Source organism: Oncorhynchus mykiss, chromosome 29 (genome assembly GCF_057628025.1).
Source record: "Oncorhynchus mykiss isolate SJ-2025 chromosome 29, ASM5762802v1, whole genome shotgun sequence".
In the NCBI taxonomy this organism is placed as follows: domain Eukaryota; kingdom Metazoa; phylum Chordata; class Actinopteri; order Salmoniformes; family Salmonidae; genus Oncorhynchus; species Oncorhynchus mykiss.
This window is the reverse complement of record NC_143050.1, coordinates 37928302-37949085: the sequence shown is the minus strand read 5'-3', so window position 1 is coordinate 37949085 and position 20784 is coordinate 37928302. Positions and strand designations below refer to the sequence as shown.

At 43.2% G+C, this 20784-nt stretch overlaps 1 protein-coding gene across 1 annotated transcript in view; it reads left to right on the top strand.

Moving 5' to 3' along the window:
* fibcd1b (fibrinogen C domain containing 1b) overlaps positions 1-20784 on the top strand; it is a 250469-nt gene that overhangs the window by 96951 nt on the left and 132734 nt on the right. The window contains exon 5 of the mRNA XM_021590592.3: positions 3779-3915. Coding sequence (XP_021446267.1) covers positions 3779-3915 — 137 coding nt within the window. The remainder of the gene's footprint in view (positions 1-3778; positions 3916-20784) is intronic.

Here is a 20784-nt window from a genome sequence, read left to right as displayed (position 1 = left end):
GCTCGTGAATCTGAATTTGATGGTAATTTGCTAAATGGCATATATTACATTATTATTAAATTGTGCAACAAGTTCACCAGGCTCATAGGAGGGGGCGGAGGGGGGTGAGGGATGAGAGATGGCTAAGGGAAGTCTCTAAAGTGTCTTCTCTCCAAAATTATAGCGTTTGGCCCCTGTGGGAACTCTCTCTCTGTGCTTTAAATTCTGGGGTTTGACCTACTGAAAGCTGGCATGCATAATCTATGAGAACTAATCATCACAGAATTCCCCCAACATAGTGACGAACCCACACACACCCAATCCTGCTGATCCCTGTGTCGCACAAATACTACCTGTATCCCCAACCCCCCCTCTCTCACCACCTAAGTCCCCATTTCCCCCCTCTCCCTATCTGTCAAAGGAGGGCTAGATATAGTAAGATGGCGCCGGAGAAGAAGGCAGACGGTTTACCCAGCCGATAGTGTTATTTTGTTCTTTTATTTGTTTATAAATTATTTTTTAAACTTATTTTGTACATAATGTTGCCATTACCGTCTCTTATGACCGAAAATAACTTCTAGACATCAGGACTGCGATTACTCACCACGGACTAGCAGAATCCTTTTTTCCTTTCACGACTCTGACGAGCCCGACGCAAAGGATATACTGCTTCCTCGGGAACAGGCCCTGGTCCACGTGAACCGCGTGAGGAGACGGAGAAAGAGGGGCCTAAGAGGCGGGCTGCCTTCTGAGAGTTTGTAGGTGATAGAATAAACCCCCACTTCCCTCCATACTGCTAGTAAATGTGCAATCCTTGGAGAATAAAATTGACGAGTTACACGGAAGATTAAACTAACAACGGGACATGAAAAACTGTAACATCTTATGCTTCGCGGAGTCGTGGTTGAACGACGACAATATTAACATACAGCTGGCTGGTTATATGATGTACTGGAAGGATAGAACAGCGGTGTCTGGTAAGACAAGTGGTGCCGGACTATGTATTTTTGTAAATAACAGCTGGTGCACGATACCTGTGGTCTTGAGCTATTGCTCGCCTGAGGTACAGTATTTCATGATAAAGTGTAAACCACACTACCTACCGAGAGAGTTTTCATCTGTATTCTTCGTAGCTGTTTACATACCACCACAGTCAGAGGCTGGCACTAAGACAGCATTGAATGAGCTTTATTCTGCCATAAGCAAACAAGAAAATGCTCACCCAGAGGCGGCGCTCCTAGTAGCCGGGGACTTTAATGCAGAGAAACTGCCAAATTTCTATCAGCATGTTAAATGTGCGGAAAAATAACTCTGGACCACCTATACTCCACACAGAGATGCATACAAAGCTCTCCCTCCCCCTCCATTTGTCAAATCTGACCATAATTCTATCCCTCTGATTCCTGCTTATTAGCTCAAATTAAAGCAGGAAGCACCAGTGACTAGATCCATAAAAAAGTGGTCAGATGAAGGAGATGGTAAGCTACAGGACTGTTTTTCTAGCACAGACTGGAAAATGTTCCGGGATTCCTCCGATGACATTGAGGAGTACACCACATCAGTCATTTCTTTCATCAATTAGTGCATCGATGACGTCGTCCCCACAGTGACTGTACGTACATACCCCAACCAGAAGCCATGGATTACAGGCAGCATCCGCACTGAGCTAAAGGCTAGAGCTGCCACTTTCAAGGAGCGGGACTCTAATCCAGAAGCTTATAAGAAGTCCTGCTATGCCCTCCGACGAACCATCAAACAGGCAAAGCTTCAAGTTGTACTACACCGGCTCTGACGCGCGTCGGATGTGGCAGGGCTTGCAACGTACTACGGGCTACAAAGGGAAGCACAGCTGAGAGCTGCCCAGTGACACAAGCCTACCAGGCGTGCTAAACTACTACTATGCTCACTTCGAGGCAAATAACACTGAAACATGCATGAGAGCACTAGCTCTTCCGGAAGCCAGATCCTCCGCAGCCGATGTGAGATAGACCTTTAAACAGGTCAACATTCACAAGGCCGCAGTGCCAGACGGATTACCAGGACGTGTACTGCGAGCATGCGCTGACCAACTGGCAAGTGTCTTCACTGACATTTTCAACCTTTCCCTGTCGAGTCTGTAATACAAACATGTTTTAAGCAGACCACCATAGTGCCCGTGCCCAAGAACACTAAGGTAACCAGCCTAAATGACTAGCGACCCGTATCACTCACATGTCTAGCCATGAAGAGCTTTGAAAGGCTGGTCATGGCTCACATCAACACCATCATCCCAGAAACCCTACCCCACTCTAATTTGCATATCGCCTCAACAGATCCACAGAAGATGCAATCTCTATTGCACTCCACACTGACCTTTCCCACCTGGACAAAAGTAACCTATGTGAGAATGCTATTCTTTGAATACAGCCCAGCGTTCAACACCATAGTTCCCTCAAAGATCATCAATAAGCAATGGACCCTGGGACTAAACACCTCCCTCTGCAACTGAACCCTGGACTTCCTGATGGGCCGCCCCCAGGTGGTAAGGGTAGGTAACAACACATCCGCAACGCTGATCCTCAACACAGGGGCCCCTCAGATGTGCGTGCTCAGTCCCCTCCTGCACTTCCTGTTGACTCATGACTGCACGCCCAGGCATGACTCCAATGACACAACAGTGGTAGGCCTGATCACCGACAACGACGAGACAGCCTATAGCGAGGAGGTGCGAGACCTGTCCGTGTGGTGCCAGGACAACAACCTCTCACTCAACATGGTCAAGACAAAGGAGATGATTGTGGACTACAGGCAAAACAGAACCAAGCACCCCCCCTTCTTTATTTAATCACTTTAATAAAAATAAAATAAAAATATTATTTCACCTTTATTTATTTAACAAAGCAAAGCAGTTTGACACATACAACAACACAGAGTTACACATGGAATAAACAAACATACAGTCAATAATACAGTAGAAAAATCTATATACAGCGTGTGCAAATGAGGTAGGATTAGAGAGGTAAGGCAATAGTGGCGCCATGGTGGCGAAGTAATTACAATATAGCAATTAAACACTGGAATGGTAGAATGTGCAGAATATGAATGTGCAAGTAGAGATACTGAGGTGCAAAGGAGCAAGATTAATAAAAAAATACAGTATGTGGATGAGGTAGATTGAATGGGCTATTTACAGATGGGCTATGTACAGGTGCAGTGATCTGTGAGCTGTTCTGACAGCTGGTGCTTAAAGTTAGTGAGGGAGGTAAGAGTCTCCAGCTATAGTAATTTTTGCAGTTCGTTCCAGTCATTGGCAGCAGAGAACTGGAAGGAGAGGCGGCCGGAGGAAGAATTGGCTTTGTGGGTGACCAGTGAGATATACCTGCTAATGACTCTAGCTACATGTACATACTACCTCAGCTAACCGGTGCCCCCGCACATTGACTCTGTATCGGTACCCCCCTGTATGTAGTCTCGCTTTTGTTATTTTACTGCTGCTCTTTAATTCCTTATTCTATATCTGTATTTTTTAAACTGCATTGTTGGTTAGGGTCTCGTAAGTAAGCATTTCACTGTTGTATTTGGTGCATGTGACTAAGAAAATTTGATTTGATATGCCCACAGTATAAGGCTATAAGAAGTCTAGTCGAATGTTCTCTTCATCTCTCTTTGTGTGCTCTTACGTAATGTTTTAGCCACTTGTTTTACTGTCCAGCTAGAATTCCAACTGATAGATTGTTGGTTATCTTTGTCTCTTTGTCTTTTTCTCTTTCCTTCTGCATCTCTCTTCTCTCTGTCTGTCTCTCTTTCTCCCTCTCTCTAGGCTCTCGTCCTCGTGACTGTGGCGATCTGTATGCTAACGGGCAGAGGGAGGATGGCATCTACTCTGTGTTTCCCACTCACTACCCCTCCGGCTTCCAGGTCTACTGTGACATGACCACGGACGGAGGGGGCTGGACGGTGAGTCATACTGTACACACACACACACGCTCGCTCAAGAAAACCACACACACATTCAGAGGCACACACGTAAAGGCACACACACACACAGAATCAGAGGCACACACACACGAGCACACACACACACACACACGCGCTCAAGAAAACCACACACACATTCAGAGGCACACACGTAAAGGCACACACACAGAATCAGAGGCACACACGCACGAGCACACACACACACACACACATGCTCAAGAAAACCACACACACATTCAGAGGCACACTCATAGAGGGCACACACACACACACACACACACACACACACACACACAGAAGAACACATATAGGGAAGAACACACACTCACATGAAACACACACTCATGAGTGGAACGGTCTGCATTAGAATGAAACACAGCCATTTACAGTGCCTTGCGAAAGTATTCGGCCCCCTTGAACTTTGCGACCTTTTGCCACATTTCAGGCTTCAAACATAAAGATATAAAACTGTATTTTTTTGTGAAGAATCAACAACAAGTGGGACACAATCATGAAGTGGAACAACCTTTATTGGATATTTCAAACTTTTTTAACAAATCAAAAACTGAAAAATTGGGCGTGCAAAATTATTCAGCCCCCTTAAGTTAATACTTTGTAGCGCCACCTTTTGCTGCGATTACAGCTGTAAGTCGCTTGGGGTATGTCTCTATCAGTTTTGCACATCGAGAGACTGCAATTTTTTCCCATTCCTCCTTGCAAAACAGCTCGAGCTCAGTGAGGTTGGATGGCGAGCATTTGTGAACAGCAGTTTTCAGTTCTTTCCACAGATTCTCGATTGGATTCAGGTCTGGACTTTGACTTGGTCTAACACCTGGATATGTTTATTTTTGAACCATTCCATTGTAGATTTTGCTTTATGTTTTGGATCATTGTCTTTTTGGAAGACAAATCTCCGTCCCAGTCTCAGGTCTTTTGCAGACTCCATCAGGTTTTCTTCCAGAATGGTCCTGTATTTGGCGCCATCCATCTCCCCATCAATTTCAACCATCTTTCCTGTCCCTGTTGAAGAAAAGCAGGCCCAAACCATGATGCTGCCACCACCATGTTTGACAGTGGGGATGGTGTGTTCAGCTGTGTTGCTTTTACGTGTTTTTGTGTTTGCTTTTAAAGCTTGGGAAATCTTTTTGTATCCAAATCCGGCTTTAAACTTCTTCACAACAGTATCTCGGACCTGCCTGGTGTGTTCCTTGTTCTTCATGATGCTCTCTGCGCTTTTAACGGACCTCTGAGACTATCACAGTGCAGGTGCATTTATACGGAGACTTGATTACACACAGGTGGATTGTATTTGTCATCATTAGTCATTTAGGTCAACATTGGATCATTCAGAGATCCTCACTGAACTTCTGGAGAGAGTTTGCTGCACTGAAAGTAAAGGGGCTGAATAATTTTGCACGCCCAATTTTTCAGTTTTTGCTTTGTTAAAAAAGTTTGAAATATACAATAAATGTCGTTCCACTTCATGATTGTGTCCCACTTGTTGTTGATTATTCACAAAAAAATACAGTTTTATATCTTCATGTTTGAAGCTTGAAATGTGGCAAAAGGTCGCAAAGTTCAAGGGGGCCGAATACTTTCGCAAGGCACTGTATATCCTCAAGTACTCCAATAGTTTTCTTATTCATCCACAACAGACACAATCTCTCTCCCATCTCTCTCCTTCTTTGCACTTTTATTGGGTTGGTAATCAAAATGAAAACTCCCGAGCTAAAAGGTAATGAAATGCTTTTTATTACGATTACCTTTGGGTTTATTACAACTACCTTTAAATTGGTTTTTACTCTCACTTACAAACGATATCTGCCAAGCCACACTAAAATAAGAATCATTCAGTGTGGAATAATTTCTTAATTAAAACTGTAACGTGCATTTCATTTCACCAATCTTTTGGATCTCCAGAGTACAAACATAGTTTTCTTCCACACTCCTCATGATTAAAATCCAGCACTGCAGACTTGTCTATGTAGAGAAACCAAAGTGGAAGAAATGCGCTGCTTGTTTAACTTTAGACCTGACACAGTGTGTAGAGCTGCAAAAAAACAAAACAAAAAAAAAAACCTGTGGAACATGATATGGAAAGGCTTCTAAGACAGTGCCTGAGAGCGCAGGCGAGGATAAACATGAGAGAGGGAGATACATAACTACTAGATATCCATCTACGTGTGAGAGGGAGAGGGAGAGAGAGAGAGAGACAGAGAGAGAGAGAGAGAAAGAAAGAAATGAGTATTCGAAGGAGAATGAAGTAATTGAACAGGGTGAAAGAGAGAGAGAGAGAGAGAGAGAGAGAGAGAATTGAATAGGGGGAGTGAGAGAATGAGAGCATCTATTAGGTAGATATGAGAAGGTGCGTATAGAGTAGTGGGGAGGTATTACACAGGCTGTGGGTCCTTGTGTCACAGAGTTATCTGTCCCCGCCAGACAATCTAGCGTGACAGCTACTCAGCACTTCACTCAGTAGTTTATGAATCAGATAGACATACTCAGCCGCAGATTTAAATGTACACCCCAATTTGCCACTGTGAGACTCTCAAAGACACATCGCTCTGCTTGTTGTGACACTAGAATGCTAAGTTGTTTATTTTCACTTGTCTTCCTGTGATAGGCTTTTGATAAGGTTCTGATATCCAAATACAGTAGGATATGATTAAGTTAGAATGGAATTGAATGTTTAGTTGTTTGTTGTCGAAAGGGAAGACACTTGTCTCCTATTCATATCCTGAGTGGCGCAGTCGTCTAAGGCGCGGCCGTCTAAGGCACCACATCTCAGTGGAGGAGAAGTCTTCCCGGCTGTGATTGGGAGTCCTATAGGGCGGCATGCAATTTGCCAGGTTTTTGGCTGACGTAGGCTGTCATTGTAAATAAGAATTTGCTCTTATTTGACTGATTTGCCTCGTTAAAAAATATATATATAAGGATTTGATATCCAACTACAGTAGCAGAGGACAAAATGAAGTGTTAGGTTGTTTTTGTGTTTTGCGGAGTTGTTTGGTATTAAGCGATCACACACTCTTGTGTAGCTGGGTCTACGCAAGGGTGTTTTGTGAGATTGAATCTTTGGACAGCTGTCCCACATAGAGGATTAGAACGGCAGAGACAGTGAGGTGAACAAACACTGTCACAGAGCTAGTAGATCTAAACACACTTGGCTACCTCCCAAATGTACTACATCCCTATGGAGTGCACTTCTTTTGAGAAGGGCTACTAAGGCTCCGGTCAAAAGTGTTGCACTTCATAGAGAATAGGGTGCATTTTGGGACTCAATCACTGTCACAGAACTACTACATCTAAAAACGCTGTCACAGAAACACTAGATCTATATGGTTTTGGTAATGGGAGACATAAGCCGTGTTCATCTAGCTTTACTGTGTGTGTGTGCGTGTGTGTGTGTGTGTGTGTGTGTGTGTGTGTGTGCATGCGTGCGTGTACTTTTTGTGTTCTCTTTTGTGTGTCCTGTTTATATTAGTGTATTGTATGTGTGTGTAGTTTACCCGGTTCAGTGTGTGTATGCAGTGTGTCAGTGTGCGGTGTAGTGACCATTTTTCTCTCTTGTTCTGAGCTGTAGTGGTCCTCAGGGAGATGAGAGTGGAGCTCTTATAAGGAACTAATAGTTTATCTGCTTTGTAAATCATCTGTAGCCTGCAGCGCTTTGGCTGTTCCTACACACTTACGACACACGCCGCACACCAACACACACACAAAAAAAAAAACTCACAAAGACACACGCATAAAAGACGAGATGATGACAGTTTAGGATATTTGTTGGCCGGCCCATTGTCCACCATCACAGAGAGACTGTGCTGTCTGAGTTAGTCCCTTCACCGATAACCTTCTCAACTCTGCCAAGTTAATGACAGACACACGGTGTGTGTGCGTGCGTGCGTGTGCGTGTCACTGTCAGCGAGCGTGCCTTACACAAGCAAGGTCATAGCCTCCTGTGACAGAGTGCTTGACACAGCATGATGGAGTACAGCCAACCACCAGTCTGTATCTGGGTGTGTATCTTTCCATGTTGGTGTGTTTGTGCATGGGTGCGTGCGTGCGTGCGTCAGTCACTGTCAGCAAGTCTACCAAATGTATGCCTCTTTGCATGCTGTTCTTCGCATGAAACATTTAAAAATGAACTCATTCTAAATTTGCCTAATTGCTGATCTGGCAACCCACCTTAACAGACAGCATCTCATCTCCTGTCTGTCTCCCTGTCTATTCATAACGGTTAACACCTCCGGGTCATTAACAGCCCAGAGGTGTGATCCAACGAGAGTTAGGACTGTCTGTAACAGGTACAGAGAGACGTGGGCTTACATAAGGAATGAGCCGTATGCTGCCGCTCACTCAAACAGAGCAGCCCTACTGAGACTAAGACACACACAGAGAGGGGCTTAGGGAGGGAGGGAGGGAGGGAGGGAGGGAGGGAGAAGAAAGACATATCTTCAGAGAAAGAAGGTTGGGATCTCTAGAGAGAAAGTGACGGAGTAGAGAGAATGAAGTTCTAGAGGGCCCCCGGGGGAGGCTGTAGTCTACAGAGGTACAAAGGGAGGGGACGTGACGTGTAGGTGTTGAATCTACTACGGTATTGAAATTCTAGGTCCTTTTGAATCACACCTTCTAACCACGTTCCAGTATCCAGCACGGCTCAAAACATCAGTCTCCTCTGCACTACAAGAATGTTAGCACCCATGTCCTCCGCGTAAGTCAGTTAAAATATGGCTTTCCTCCCCAGGGCTGCAGAAGCGCAGTGTTATGGTGACCTTTTCCACAGGGCTGGTTAGTGCTGGTGATTGAATAGGGCTCTCCGTCTGGTGATAAGGTCAGGCCAGTCTGCTGTGTGATAGTGCTGGGAGTAGAGAGTGGGAGAGGGAGCTTTGAAATGTGTCCCAAATTGCTGTGATCCCTACATAGTGCACTCCTTTTGATCCAGGCCCATAATGACTCTTGTCAAAAGTAGGGAATAGCGTGCCATTTAAAGTAATGCCACATTGTATCGGCCAACTACAGCAGATAGCCCTCCCTAGTGTTTAGAATTAGAGAGATTTTAGTACGAGAGGAGATGCCCTGTGTGTTCAGCCACAGCAGCCTTCTATCATTTTTGTGTTCACATCTTTATGCCCGCGTTTAAGTTCAGTGCAGAACACAGGAGATTGATGGTGTGTGTGTGTGTGTGTGTGTGTGTGCGTGCGTGCGTGCGTGCGTGTTTGTGTGCGTACTTCCTAGCATTACAGCTTTATGTAATAGACATTTGGGGATGATTTATAGCTGGGGGCTGTGTTGGCCATTCCATTCTTCCAGTCGACCGACGACAAGGCCAAAAAATGTGAAAACAATGAACTTTTCCCCAGCATTTCCCACAAGAAAATAAACTATTGTCACATTCCACTGCAAGATTCACTATCAAAACCCTCAAACATCACAGCCAGCAAACACACTGCAGGGTATCCAGTGGAATATCTCACTCTTCACAACAAGGCTTCACCATTTACCTTATTTTTTTCTGTAATACAAACATACAGTATTTCCCAGGGTTGCACAGTTCCAAAGTATCTATCTGTGTGAAATATGTTGCCATGAATTTCAGACAGGTTTATCTATTATTTCTATGCTCGTGACATACTTGCTTCAGCCCTGGTTTCTCAGGAGGGAACATGACAGAGGAAAAGGGAATATTTTTGTCCTTCAAGGTTTGACACTTTTTTTTTTTTACCTCATTACCATCTTTAGGCTCTCACTAAAAGAGAGAGAGAGAAAAGTATGAGAGAGCCGGGAGAGACCTTACATTTCAATTTAATTGAATTGAATAGAAGAGAAGGAGTGAGAGGTGAAAGAGGACTGCAGAGGAAAGAGAGAAAAGGAGAAACGGAGAGCGAGAGGGTTGAGCTGGTGAAGGGAATGTAGAAGGTTCTCTGGGGTAATTGCCGCAGTATTTCTCCTTTCTCTCATGCGACAGACCAGGGACACAGAGCGGGGCCTGTCTGTCTCACAACCTGTATGTTCGGAAAGATGGTGACGGATAAAAGACACTCCGTTAGACCAGGGGGAGAGAGGACCTGTCACATGTACAGTACCTCTCCCTGCTTCCCTTCTTTCCCCCCCCCCCTCCCTCTCAGCTTCTCTCCCGTATTTGCTTTTTTTTACTGCTTGTCTGTCTCTCGCTGTCTTTCTGCCATTTCTCTCCTTCTGTTTCCCTCTCACTGTACCTCACACTGCCCTGATTGGTTCTCGCAACCCTGCTTGGTCCTTCTCTTTCACTCTCTCACGTCTTATTCCTGCATTCCTACCCTCTGTCCACATTTATTTTGCTGTCTTCATGTCCTTCCCCTCCATCTCCCCCCACCTCACTCTCTTTCCATCCATCTCCCTCTCTCTTTGGTGTTCTCTGTGTGAAGTGTGCAGCGTAAGGGGTGGAGGACATTAGACAGAGTGATGTGTATAGGGACAGACGTGTATCAGTCAGGAAATGGTGCCCACGGCCGGCCCGCTCAATAGGCAGAGTGCAGCATTTTCTGAGCTAAACTGACCAAGACGCACCTCCAACAACAACACGTAAGACTTCACATAATTCTTCCCAAAAACAAGGACAACTTCTGTCAACCATTGGCATATGGGCTTTTTAGGTGAGCGCTGATGATAAGCAGTTCCCACTTTGTCTGAGCTGGTGAAGGGAATGTAGAAGGTTCTCTGGGGTAATTGCCGCAGTATTTCTCCTTTCTCTCATGCGACAGACCAGGGACACAGAGCGGGGCCTGTCTGTCTCACAACCTGTATGTTCGGAAAGATGGTGACGGATAAAAGACACTCCGTTAGACCAGGGGGAGAGAGGACCTGTCACATGTACAGTACCTCTCCCTGCTTCCCTTCTTCCCCCCCCCCCCCCTCCCTCTCAGCTTCTCTCCCGTATTTGCTTTTTTTTACTGCTTGTCTGTCTCTCGCTGTCTTTCTGCCATTTCTCTCCTTCTGTTTCCCTCTCACTGTACCTCACACTGCCCTGATTGGTTCTCGCAACCCTGCTTGGTCCTTCTCTTTCACTCTCTCACGTCTTATTCCTGCATTCCTACCCTCTGTCCACATTTATTTTGCTGTCTTCATGTCCTTCCCCTCCATCTCCCCCCACCTCACTCTCTTTCCATCCATCTCCCTCTCTCTTTGGTGTTCTCTGTGTGAAGTGTGCAGCGTAAGGGGTGGAGGACATTAGACAGAGTGATGTGTATAGGGACAGACGTGTATCAGTCAGGAAATGGTGCCCACGGCCGGCCCGCTCAATAGGCAGAGTGCAGCATTTTCTGAGCTAAACTGACCAAGACGCACCTCCAACAACAACACGTAAGACTTCACATAATTCTTCCCAAAAACAAGGACAACTTCTGTCAACCATTGGCATATGGGCTTTTTAGGTGAGCGCTGATGATAAGCAGTTCCCACTTTGTCAAAGGTGCAAAATATTTTGCTTTGCTGCTGGAGAGACCCATCGATGCAGCGTTCCGTCCCAAAAATAATCGAACATAAACGATGTAGCAGATATAGGATATGGTAGAAAGAGTATGTGGCCTTTTCTGTAGCCTACAGGGTGGAGATACAACGTATGTCAATGTAATGAGAAAGACTAAATGTAAGCTAAATGGTACCCAATCAAATAAAATGTTAACAAACAACGGGACAACGGGACAAATGGACAATATGGAACGGGCAATCGCAACTGTTGGCCAGGAGTTTCACCCGATTGTCACGATCGGCGGTTTCAAGTTTGTATCCGTATCGTTTTTGACAAGCCGATCGTAGTGAAAATAATATTTTTGGTCTCGCCTAGAGCAGCAGAAGGGCAAGGACTGGCCCTGACGGTGCCTTGTTCACATTCAGCTACATCTGTGTTTTACTGGTTATAGCCTAGAATATCAAGTACTGCCATTGGAATGGATTAGGTCTTAGCGTAGTATACGTGATGATTATTATTATTTTATTTTGCTCAAAGGAGGAGACTAAAAACGGACGCTGTCTTAATAATGGATGGGATCAGATCTATCAGAGTGCCGCATTATCGAAAATATGCTTTTATCAAAAAGCACCGCCTATCACTCTAAAATATTAAATTCTGCTAAGAACTGAAATGTGGAAAAAGTTTGAGATTCAATGTGTGATTGTGTGCAGTTTTGTAGCACTCTCTATTTGGAGTCAGAGTGCATTCGGAACCACTTGCGTTCTCGTCAATAATACATACCCAGTTAGTTTATTGGTTTTGAAAAAAGATGGTTTCGGATGTAAGTCTGTCTGTTTCTGTGGGACGGAGGAAAAGTAAAGATCTCATTCTGTAATCGGTCTTATATGTTGTTGTTTTTTTTTGTTTTTTTTTAACAAAATGGCTGTACCGAGCTAATGTACAGTTTATTTCCATGCTAAATATTCTTACTTTCTATACATCCATAACCTCTTATGAAAGCCCTGCTGTGAAAATCAGGTATATGGGTAGTTTTTGACTGTTTGTTTGGGTGCTTGTGTTGCACCTTGCAGAAGTCCTGTGTTGCACCTTGCAGAAGTCCTGTGTTGCACCTTGCAGCAGTCCTGTGTTGCACCTTGCAGCAGTCCTGTGTTGCACCTTGCAGAAGTCCTGTGTTGCACCTTGCAGAAGTCCTGTGTTGCACCTTGCAGAAGTCCTGTGTTGCACCTTGCAGCAGTCCTGTGTTGCACCTTGCAGAAGTCCTGTGTTGCACCTTGCAGCAGTCCTGTGTTGCACCTTGCAGAAGTCCTGTGTTGCACCTTGCAGAAGTCCTGTGTTGCACCTTGCAGAAGTCCTGTGTTGCACCTTGCAGCAGTCCTGTGTTGCACCTTGCAGAAGTCCTGTGTTGCACCTTGCAGCAGTCCTGTGTTGCACTTTGCAGCAGTCCTGTGTTGCACCTTGCAGAAGTCCTGTGTTGCACCTTGCAGAAGTCCTGTGTTGCACCTTGCAGAAGTACTCTGTTGCACCTTGCAGAAGTCCTGTGTTGCACCTTGCAGCAGTCCTGTGTTGCACCTTGCAGAAGTCCTGTGTTGCACCTTGCAGCAGTCCTGTGTTGCACTTTGCAGCAGTATTATAGCGATGTCTGGCAGAGGCACAGAGACCTAATGGTGTTTTGCATTATCCCCGCCTGTTTGTTGTTTCACTCTGATATGTACCTGTTGCGGGCAGACAGGTAGATGGGGGAGGAACAGCAACTTGCAAAAAGAGAAAGAATGAGGAACAAGACAGGGTATAAAATATGATTAATCAAATTTTAAGGGGAGTTGAAAATGGGGATGGAGGTCAGATGAAGGCTCGTCTGCTTATCCCTTCCCGTATGGAAAAAACACGTGATCTCATGTGATCTCACGTGAAATAAATATGACACCATGGGGATGCAAAATTTCAACAAATCTACCATGACACTGCACATGTAAAAACAATTCAGCACATGTGAAAACCCAGGTGTGAAACCCAGGTGTCTTTGAAAGGCATAATTGACATTCATTAAATTTAAACAGTCAGGCAGGTTTTGTTTTTTTTTCCGGGTTTGTTCCAAGGACGCTTTCAGGACGTTGTGGCATGGTCCCCTGGAGGTTTTGTCTAGTTGCCGTGAAAATATGGTAAATCTACAACTAGTCACTGTATTTTTACAGCTAAATTACGGTGTTAATGTTAGGACTGGATGCTGCTTACTTGGGGATCAATATTAAATACAAATACTTGGGGCTCTGCCTCACTTGGGATTTGAACACATAATATCTTTATTTCTAGCTACCTTAATAATTTACTGCTGCGCCACCAGGTATGTGGACCTAATGAACGTTGGCAAGAATACATTTCTGCACTTTGCCTAAAGTTGCAGTAGAAAATAAAGTAAATATATACAACAACTTGAAGGTATTATTTCCATGTGCTGCTGTATTCTGAATTCAGTTAGTGTAAATTATTGTGTACTGTGACAACGCTTGGGACTCAACCTTAAATGGAGATTTGAACTTCTAACATCTTGGTCCCTTTAAAAAAATAAAATGTATTGCTCCAGTGCAACTTCACCACCAGATCGTTAAGCGTGAAAGAGACCCAGCCAAATGATCACCAAGGTAAAAACTAAAAGTGCTCAAGACACTTTACGTAGAGTATACAATAACTATTTGAAAATTTGAGCATGCATCCTTTTGGTTGGGAGTGCCACCAGGTACCTATTCATTACAAACAAAATGCATATTCAATTATGGCTAAGGTACAGTGTTCTTAACGGTGGTACAACAAGGTCAAAGGTACACTTCACTGGTACACATATGAACTCGCATGGTACAGTGCAGTACCTTTTTGGGGTAATGGGATATTTTTCCACACAATATTTTTTAAATATAAATTACAATCATCACTGCACTTTTACAGGTGGGGGCAATGTACTATTTGTGGGCTCATTAGCATGTTTTGGGGTGTGGTCAACTGCCTGTGTATTTGTGCCAGCCGTCAGTGGAAGTAATGTAGCCATTTAAGTGTTTGATGGTCATGCCACGGCAAGTGGAGGACTTTCTTTAACACTGACCTTTTTTTTTTTGGTACACTGAGAAACAATACTGTATTGTAACTGTATTCTTATTGTTGAGGGTGTGTGAATGTTCTTGCCAACAAATACCTGTTGAGACATTCAAGCAAACCAGACCAAGTGTTGCAAGGTCCAATCCCGAGAGCATTTATGCACACTTAGGGCGTGGTCCTATCAGGTCCATGTTAGCGGACACCTGCATAGAGGTTGTTTTTGGTGGTGTCGGAGGTGGCGTTGCGTTAGAGCTGTCAAATCTACAAGCTTCTCCCGGCATAATACCTGAAGCGGAAATTGCAAATGGCTGCACGTGCTGCATTAAGAGAAATCCCATGCAGCCTTGTTTGCAGGTTGGAACACTGGAATGCTATATGTAATCTAAACATTGATAAGAATGATGTAAAGCCTTCATTATTTTCTTTCTTGATTTGACATTTCAGGTCATTGTTTCTATACAGGATTTGAGGTACGCTGATCTTTCTGTGGTGCCAGAAAGTCTGTAGGATTCGTCTCAAAATCCCTTCCCTATAATACATCACTGCACTTAGCAAAATAGTGTGATCTGCAGTGCTATTTTTTTCATCAATTATTCTGACTCTTCTCCAAAGGAAGTTAGTGGCACCTTAATTGGAGAGGACGGGCTCGTGGCAATGGCTGGAGCGAAATCAGTGGAATGGTATCAAATACAACCAAACACGTGGCTTCCATGTGGTTGATGCCATTCCATTTGCTCTGTTCCAGCCATTATTATGAGCCATCCTCCCCTCAGCAGCCTCCATTGCTATTCTCTCATCATTGATTTAATTGACTTGTTTCAGCAATTTGAGGATTATCTATATACAGTAGATGTCTAATGTTGATGGGTCACATTATTCTGTTTAAATGTTACTCCTGAATCACTATGAAAAATATTGATATTTTTTTCTTTAGTGTATTTTTAACAAAGCTGAGATTTGCATTGACGTCCAAAGTTTAGGAATACAGGTGAAACCTATTGCTGACACAGACATGGGGGCATAGCAGGTAGATCGGAATGCCGTCAACTAAGAGGTTGTGAGTTCAAATCACAGTTAAGAACATGTTGAATGACATTTTTTCTCTAACTAAACATGCACGATATGGTCAAATATGTCATTTAAAAGCACTCTGTTTGTATCATAATGACTCAAGATTTTGGCAGGGTGTCACCTGTGAAATCTCATGTGAAATGTTTAATCCACATATGAAAGGTCATGTTAAATATGATCACATGTTAAGTGTTTAAAAAAAACACTGTTTTGCATGATTTCACATGTGAAACGTCATGTGAAGTATCATATGGGAAGTGTTCCAAAAACACATGGATTCACATGTGCAAAACGTGGAAAATCACATGATTCAATTATGTTTTTTTTTAAATCTGTAAGCATCGTGACACAGCTGTGCGTGCGTACCTCTGTGTTTGTGAATGACTGGGGAGAGTCCCCCTAGCCATGAGGAAATAGGCCAGATAAGCTTGGAGCCAGAGTGTGAGAGAAAGCCTGTCCTCTGTGTGTTTAGTGTTATCACAGGCACTGGCTGACGTGACCTTTGTGAAACAACCACTATTAGCCGTTGGCCTGCCACTGTGGAGCTAGCTAGCATTAAGACTGCAGCACATACACAACAATATCCTCTCTGTTCTATGCCCTTTGACAGAGGATGGCAGAAACAGGGTCTACATATACAACCTGCTGCAGTTCTTTCCCTTGCTGCCCCTCCTTCTTATGCCTACTTTTATACCTGCTGTCTGTCTGTCTGTCTGTCTGTCTGTCTGTCTGTCTGTCTGTCTGTCTGTCTGTCTGTCTGTCTGTCTGTCTGTCTGTGTCTGTCTGTCTCTCTGTTTTGTATGCAGGCTCATACACTCCTCAGTGATGAAAGAGTGTGGTAATTATATAATCTGTTGATTAAACATCAAACAGGCAAATTTCCTATCTACCACTGGCCTGTCCAGCAACATGGGAAATACAGGGATGGAGTTAGGAGGAGAGGGGAAAGGGATGTAAGGGAGAGAAGGATGGAGTTAGGAGGTAGGGGAGAAAAGGAGGGAGTTTAGCGCAGGGGAGAGAGGGATTGGGCAGATAGCACACTTCTGAAAGAATAGTGGAGAATCAGAGCACAGTTCTATATCTCGCTCTTTCTCTTCTCTCTGTGTGTGTGTGTGTGAGGTAGTGGACAGACAGACAGACAAACAGACCAACAGAACGACAGAAAAACAGAATGCTAGCCTGCTGAAAGGCTTATCTCAGCTTGTTAAGGAGCCTTTACTTAATGCAGAGATTACTAGCAGCTTAATGTGATTAGGCCAATGGAATATCCCCTTGAGTAGGTGTTGGGAAGGTGGACGCTCTACAGGATGGAAAAATTCATTTGCAGACCGTGTGTCTTTGTTAGTGTCTCTCGCTGCCTCCCAAATGGCATACAATTGCCTATTTAGTGCAAATAGGGCTTTGGTAAAAGCAATGCACTATTTAAGGAATATGGTACCATTTGTGATACAACCTCTTTCTACAGTTAAGGGCTTTCCACACGACTGAGCCGAGCCGTGCCATACCAAGCTGTACTGGCCTGGTTACGCGTCCAACATATTTGCTGAAAATTACAATGTGTGAATGTAACATATCTGTCCAAGCGCAGTCTGTTTGGGGGTAGGGACAACAGTGTGAAAAAGGTTTCATTTTGCGTTGTTTGTGTTCAGAATGGCTTGCCCGTCTCTCCCATTCACTCTCAAGACCCTACTTACAGTTCTCTGTAGAGAGACCGAGTAAGGCTATGAAAAAGGCACAATGTATTGTAAAGGCAGGTCATCTATTTGGCAAACTGTCATAATAGATCACATCCCAGATCAGTTACCCTAAAAAGAGCTTGTCAATGTGTTTGTGTTCCAAACGGCACACTATTTCCTGTGTAGTTTAAGCACTACCTTTGGACAAATAGTTGGGATGTAGCCAGGGACACATATGTTAGAGGCTTCATAAAAAGAAAACACATACTGTATACGTCTGGGTGAGTTAGTAGATGAGAAGGTGGAGTATAAACATCATCAATGAACTGTTGATCAACATGGTTGTCTCTCGTGGAAACAGCAACGTGAGAATCTAGATTTGATTGGGGAGAGAACATTGAGAGAACATTGTAGAATACTGGATAAAAGTGATGTTCTCCTAATAGCTTCATTCCCCATCTTCTGTTTCTCAGGTTTAATTGGGAGTCTGTCATCCAATGACTCTGCTGCCAGTTTTGGTTGACATTTCCCCCCTGATTGGTGTCATTCTGGTTGGAAATGCCAGGCCTAACTTAATTAGACGATAAAGGGCTCAAGACAACAAATCCCCACTTAACAAACTATCAGGATCCCTCAGCATCAAATGTGACATTATGAGTGAACTTCTCTCTGTGATCCAGAGATGGATGGAGAGAGAGGGGGAGGGAGAGTGGAGAAAGAGAGGAGGAGAAAGAAGAGGAGAGAGAGGGGGAGAGGGAAAAGGGAGAGAGAGATAATAACAGAGAGAGAGAGAGAGAGAGAGTCTAGGCCTTTTGACAGAAGTATTGTTTGCTAATCTGAAATGCCTCCATTTGAAATAAGCAACATGTACACCATGGAATCCATTGCAGTGCAATTGACAATCAAATTTCAGGTCTACTGTGAAAAAGTCTGACAGCATTTACCTATATTGTGAGCTGGTGGCATAGTTAACTAACGTTCTTATTTTCTTGAGGCTTGATCTGTTTAGTGCACACTGTTGGAGAACAAATTTATTTTCGACAGTGACCATTATTGAGAACTGATAACGACAGCATTCTATTTCTGCGGGCATTTATCTTTGAAAGCCAGGATGTTTGGCTTAGTCGAGCGTGTAGAAGAGCTCAAAATAAAGAATTCATCTCCGAAACATATTACAGGGAACCTGGATCAAGTCAGAACATGCACCGAGAAAACTGCAAATCAAAACAAGATATTAAGAAACAGCCCCTGGATCATTACTTACTCTCTCTCTCTCTCTCTCTTCTCTCTCTCTCTCTCTCTCTCTCTCTCTCTTTCTCTCTCTCTCTTTCTTAGAGAAACGTATTTGAATCATTTGAATCATAAAACGTATTTGAATCATTGTGTTGTTTTTCTGGTTTTTGTGTTTGAGGACAACTCTACTCTTTAGAGAGTTCTGGAACACTCAGTCGTTATTCTACTTTTTAGTATTAGGCGAGGCACCTCACCCTAAAAGGCACCCTAATAGGCAACAAACCAGTTGAATACAGACACCAATATAATAGTTTTTGCATTACAACATTTATGAAATATTGTATTAAAACATGCAATTTCTTATATATCTAATTATATATGTGAATGTTTGCAAATACCACACATTTATTTTTCTGCACACTGGATGAAGTAAGCCTAAGTATTTTGGTTTCATTTAGTTAAGACAAACCTTTTTTTGCCACATATTTCCAAAGAAAATTTTATGTAGAATCTAAATTTGACAACATATCAACAATTGCCTCTATACATGTCTGGAGAATATATCTAAGTATAACCCCACTGTTGTGTTCCTTTCATGTTAATTCATTCTGTGATCCCGGTCCAAAATGACCGCCCCATTATAGCTGATTATAAATCCATAATAACACATATATTATTATTATCACCTAATGTTGTCTTAGATCTACTTCTATTTGCTATTTATGGCCTGTAGGCATCATTGATCAAATCAGATTGTATTAGAAACATGCACCGAATACAACATTTCACCTTAAAGTGAAATACTTACTTACTTACTTGAGCTCATACAACTCGTTTTTGAGTAAATAAATTATAACGGATGGATAATTTTGACTATAACAAATGCTCAGAGGAAACATATTGTGCTATTTATCACAGACTACTTTGTGTCAAAGGACATTTGTTTTAAAACCATTTCAAAATGCTGAAATAGTGGCACAAAATAACATCTGTTGTGTTCCCGGTCAAAACTGACCGGTATGATTTTATTAGTAAAGAAAGGACATGGGCCCAAAACTACACATGAAAACTTTACCATATTACAAATACATGTCTGAACACATTAAAGAACAACAGTAACAATAACAGTATTACTAACAGTAACAAAAACATAAAAGTGTTCACAATCTATCAATCAATGGTGGTTACATTTTGTGTGTTCTCAAGTACATGCTGGACAATACGTGGTGGTTGTTGCATGTGCCTTGCTGTCAAGTGTTAGTTGTGCATATGTGCGAATGGAGTCCGGCACAGGACACTGAACGGAGTAAAAATAACGAACTTTACTCTGGAAAATATTCAGGAAAAATAAATCCATGCAGGGATCACAAACCCTAACACAAAAGACTAACATAAACCAGGAACAATCACGCACAAAACACAGAGGGTTAAATAGGGAAATAATAGTAACTTAATGGGAACCAGGTGTGTACACTCAAGACATAACAAATGGAAAACAGAAACATGGATCGGTGGAAACTAGAAAGCAGGTGATGACGAACACCGCCCAAACAAGGAGAGACAGCAACTTCGGCGGAAGTCGTGACACTTGCAAATATATGCACTGAGTTTATGGCACATGATGCTCATTTTGACATCTCTTGATGCTCATTTTGACATGTCTTGGTGCACACAGATTCCACCTCTTCATTTTGTCTCTTCTGTCTCTGGCGGCTGTAGATCTTGCTTCTGGCCCTTGTATATCTCTCACCAATCCAGCAGAGGATGGTGTTCGAGGAAGGTGTTGGCGCCTTTGAATGAGGGGTGCCACCATGGCTTTCCCCAACTCTTCTAGGAATATTCTCCTCTTGAAGAATTTCCCCTGCTTCCAGCCTGGAATCACCTCCATCCACACCACAAACGCGTTGTAGGCCGACACATCTAGGATGTTGAAGAACACCACCATGGGCCAACATGCTCTCATCCTCTTACGAGAGTACGTGCCAGTAACCTGCAAAAAGTGCAACGATCAGTAAATAAAATAATGAGTACATACAAGTGATACTTCATGTCTTGCGTAGTAGCGTGAAGAATTGCATCAAAGCGTTGTTTTAAGGTATCACATCTAAAACATATTTACATATTCAAATGCATAGAATTGACTCCATATTGTCGACAAATTCAATAAGCATTTCACCAAACAACAACATATCTTATTTTAATAGTGCAGATAAAACAATCTAGTGATAGAAAAAAAAAGAAAATGAGACTTGAAAGATAAAAAGTAACATACCTTATCAAGGTTGTCAACTCCCCCTTTGTTCCTGTTGTAATCCAGGACAGCATTGAGCTTCT